This window comes from Atta colombica, unplaced genomic scaffold (assembly GCF_001594045.1).
Source record: "Atta colombica isolate Treedump-2 unplaced genomic scaffold, Acol1.0 scaffold187, whole genome shotgun sequence".
Lineage (NCBI taxonomy): Eukaryota > Metazoa > Arthropoda > Insecta > Hymenoptera > Formicidae > Atta > Atta colombica.
The window spans coordinates 2,670,630-2,673,615 of record NW_017259279.1 but is presented as its reverse complement, the minus strand read 5'-3'; the positions used below and the strand labels follow the sequence as shown (position 1 = coordinate 2,673,615).

The 2,986-nt window shown below is 34.2% G+C and overlaps 1 protein-coding gene across 7 annotated transcripts in view; it reads right to left on the bottom strand.

Moving 5' to 3' along the window:
- Positions 1 to 577: 577 nt before the first annotated feature.
- LOC108686594 (ABC transporter F family member 4-like) overlaps positions 578 to 2,986 on the bottom strand; it is a 33,362-nt gene continuing 30,953 nt past the window's right edge. For all 7 annotated transcript variants that reach the window (XM_018191978.1, XM_018191974.1, XM_018191980.1 and 4 more), the window contains 2 exons: positions 2,534 to 2,774; positions 578 to 2,179 (listed from right to left, as the gene is read on the bottom strand). In XM_018191978.1, coding sequence (XP_018047467.1) covers positions 2,003 to 2,179; positions 2,534 to 2,774 — 418 coding nt within the window. In that variant the 3' untranslated portion in view covers positions 578 to 2,002. The remainder of the gene's footprint in view (positions 2,180 to 2,533; positions 2,775 to 2,986) is intronic.

Sequence of the window (2,986 nt, the reverse complement as noted above, 5' to 3'; positions counted from 1 at the left end):
TGAGAAATATTCGTGAGACATGCCGCGAAAATGCGGCGCGTCCGACACGACGATAAGTTTACGAGCCTGGGATTTTATTACTTCCGAGCATATCTTTTCCCTGCGAGACATCCCACCGAGGACGATGGCGAGATTTGGCGGATAAATACAAATGTGAGAGACGTCGCAAAGGGACGTTAAATTTGGATGAATCAACATATATTCGAGAAGAGAAGATTCTTTTTTGCTATACTTTCAGGAAGTTTATACAACTTCGTTTCTTGCATAGTTTGCGTTCTGAATTTGAAACACAATTCTTTCTTCATATTTTCTTTTATTTTTCACATTGATTATCTTTGCGCTATCTAATACAATCTCCGATATTTTTTAACGTTTTATTGTTTTATTATTATTACGGAATTTTTTACATATAATAAATTATTATTTTTATACAATAATAATTTATCATAATAATATTATAATAATGGAAAATATCTCTCTCTCTCTCTCTCTCTCTCTCTCTCTCTCTCTCTCTCTCTCTCTCTGTCTCTGCTTTATTTTATTAAATCCGATGTACATGGGATAAAATAAAAATAGCTTAATATTACCATTTATATTTATTTTTTTCATAAACAAAATAGGCATTGTGCGTAAGTACACATTGCGTGTTACGAATTTCAGTGCGCCTTAAATACAGAAACATATATATAGAATAATTTCGTTATTCATTAAATACTTTATCAAGCCTTTCCTGTTTTATTCATACACAGCACACAATGTCGATTATCTTACAGATTGTGCAGCTTTCCTTATGTCTAATTTTAATCTTAATTCGCAGCAAAAACAACAGAGGGTTTTTCGAAATGAAAAGATAATAAGCATGTTTTGCATATCGCAAATATTCATATCCATTTTGTACTATTATGCTAAGGAATTTCATGAAAATTTTATGAAACATTAAATATGTATATCTTGAGTTTAATTAATTGAAAAAATTGTACTCATTTCATTCCTAGCTTCGCAATATTTTCACGACTTTTTTTTGTGGAAAAGCCGAGCTTTTTCAGCCTGTTATCAAATCACGAAGATTCTTCATATTGAATTAATCATTTTTATTATTACAACACTCTTATAGTATACGTGTATAGTATCTTTTTAATAAATAAGTAATACTAATACATAAATATCAGATGGCTGCAGCCACTTTCCGAGTGACGAGAGTCGTGAGATGGCCACTAATTCTTAAATCGTGCTCGCGATTATTTCCGGAATTCTCGTTTTTCCAATCGATCGCTCGGACAATCGCAATCAAACCAATTTCATGGCTGAACTCGAAACTGTTACTGTAAAAATAGACGACGACAAGTCAGCTCGACTGCACGATTGCCGAATGGACGGCTAAAATACGTCGCGATATTTCTACCCGATTACTATCCGAGACTATAAACGAATCACCACCACCGGCAGACCAACGGAAATCGATATGTGTATCAGACTCGATCTACGGGTTGCCGCTCTTTGATGAGGCATATAAAGAGATGCGAAAGAGATATGCGATCAATAATGAAATAAATAGTAGGTAATAAATACTCACAGATCGCACGGAGATCATAGGCGAGTCTCCGATCAGTCCTTCTGAGATTAGCTAATAAAAAATAGCTACCAGAAATTCCACAGTTTTAAACTTATATCGATCCGCGAGTTTGTCTAATATGATCAACGCAATGTGCCGCATGAAATTGATTGCGAAATGTGCGCTGATGAACGTAAAACTAGATGTGAAGTGTATATTTTATAAATAAATAAATGGAGAGAATAAATAAATAGAAGACTAATAAAATAGAAATTAATTAAGATTTCTTCGTCGCGTCACCGATCGGTGATTATCTGCATTGATGACGAATTAAATGATATTCGCGGGGATGATAACGAAGACATGTTATATCTTAGCGTTAATGATGACAGTAAAGGAACATGGTCCATCGATGCCGCGAAGTAGTCCGAATCGGGCGGACCGAATCAATTACGAGTCTTGATCACCCCATTCGAATTCCTCGCCGGAAGTAACTTCCTCGACTTGAAGTCCATCCTCAACTGCCGTCGGTCCCGTTTGCGGCTTATTCTCAGCCCCTTCTGGCTCCTCAACGAACGGATCTTCGGTCATCTCGGGCTCCTCTTCGTGGACATTTTCTTCTTCGACCTGAAAGGCGAATTCCTTGTGATTCAACCCGTTCAATAGTATCCCAAGAAGTCTCTTTTCGACTATCGGTTCTTGAATGAATCAAACTTGATCCTTTCTCCAAAGAAATTCAATAAGTTATTTGAACACGAAGTTACTAAATCTGAATTTGTAACGGAATAGGATCTTTAAAAAGCTTAGTATAATCTAATATTAATATTTTTGTGCAATTATAATATGTACTTTTATATATTTAGATCGATTTTGAATTCATATTGAATAAAAATCGACAAAGGGAAAATTTTTAAGAGAATTAACTTTAAAAAGAATTAAATACACATAGTTTTTCAAAGCAATGATTAAATAACTGTTTACCCGTGTTTCATCATCCGTGGTAACATCATAAGGCTTCTCTTCCTTTTCTTGATCAGATATTTCGCCAAGATCCACTGGATCCTCAGCGCAGCTGGCGTCTTTGTTTTCATTGGCTGCAAGTTGCGTGACGTCCGCCTCCTCCTGTTCCTGCTTTTGATTTTGAACTTCTTCGAGATGTTCCTCGATTATCAATTGTTCTTGCTCCTGTATGAGCGCATCGAGATTTGCCTGGTTGATTATTCTATTAACAAGAAGCGAATTAGATTCTAATGATATAGATGTATAAAGAGAGAGTATAGAAATGATATAAATATTAATCCAGTAATTTTTTAATAATATTAATAAATATAAAATTAAATTTTTTTATTAATATTCCGAATGCACTTATAAGTTATATTAATATTTAATTAATTTAGTTATTTTAACTGAATTTTATGTATTCTATAATAATTT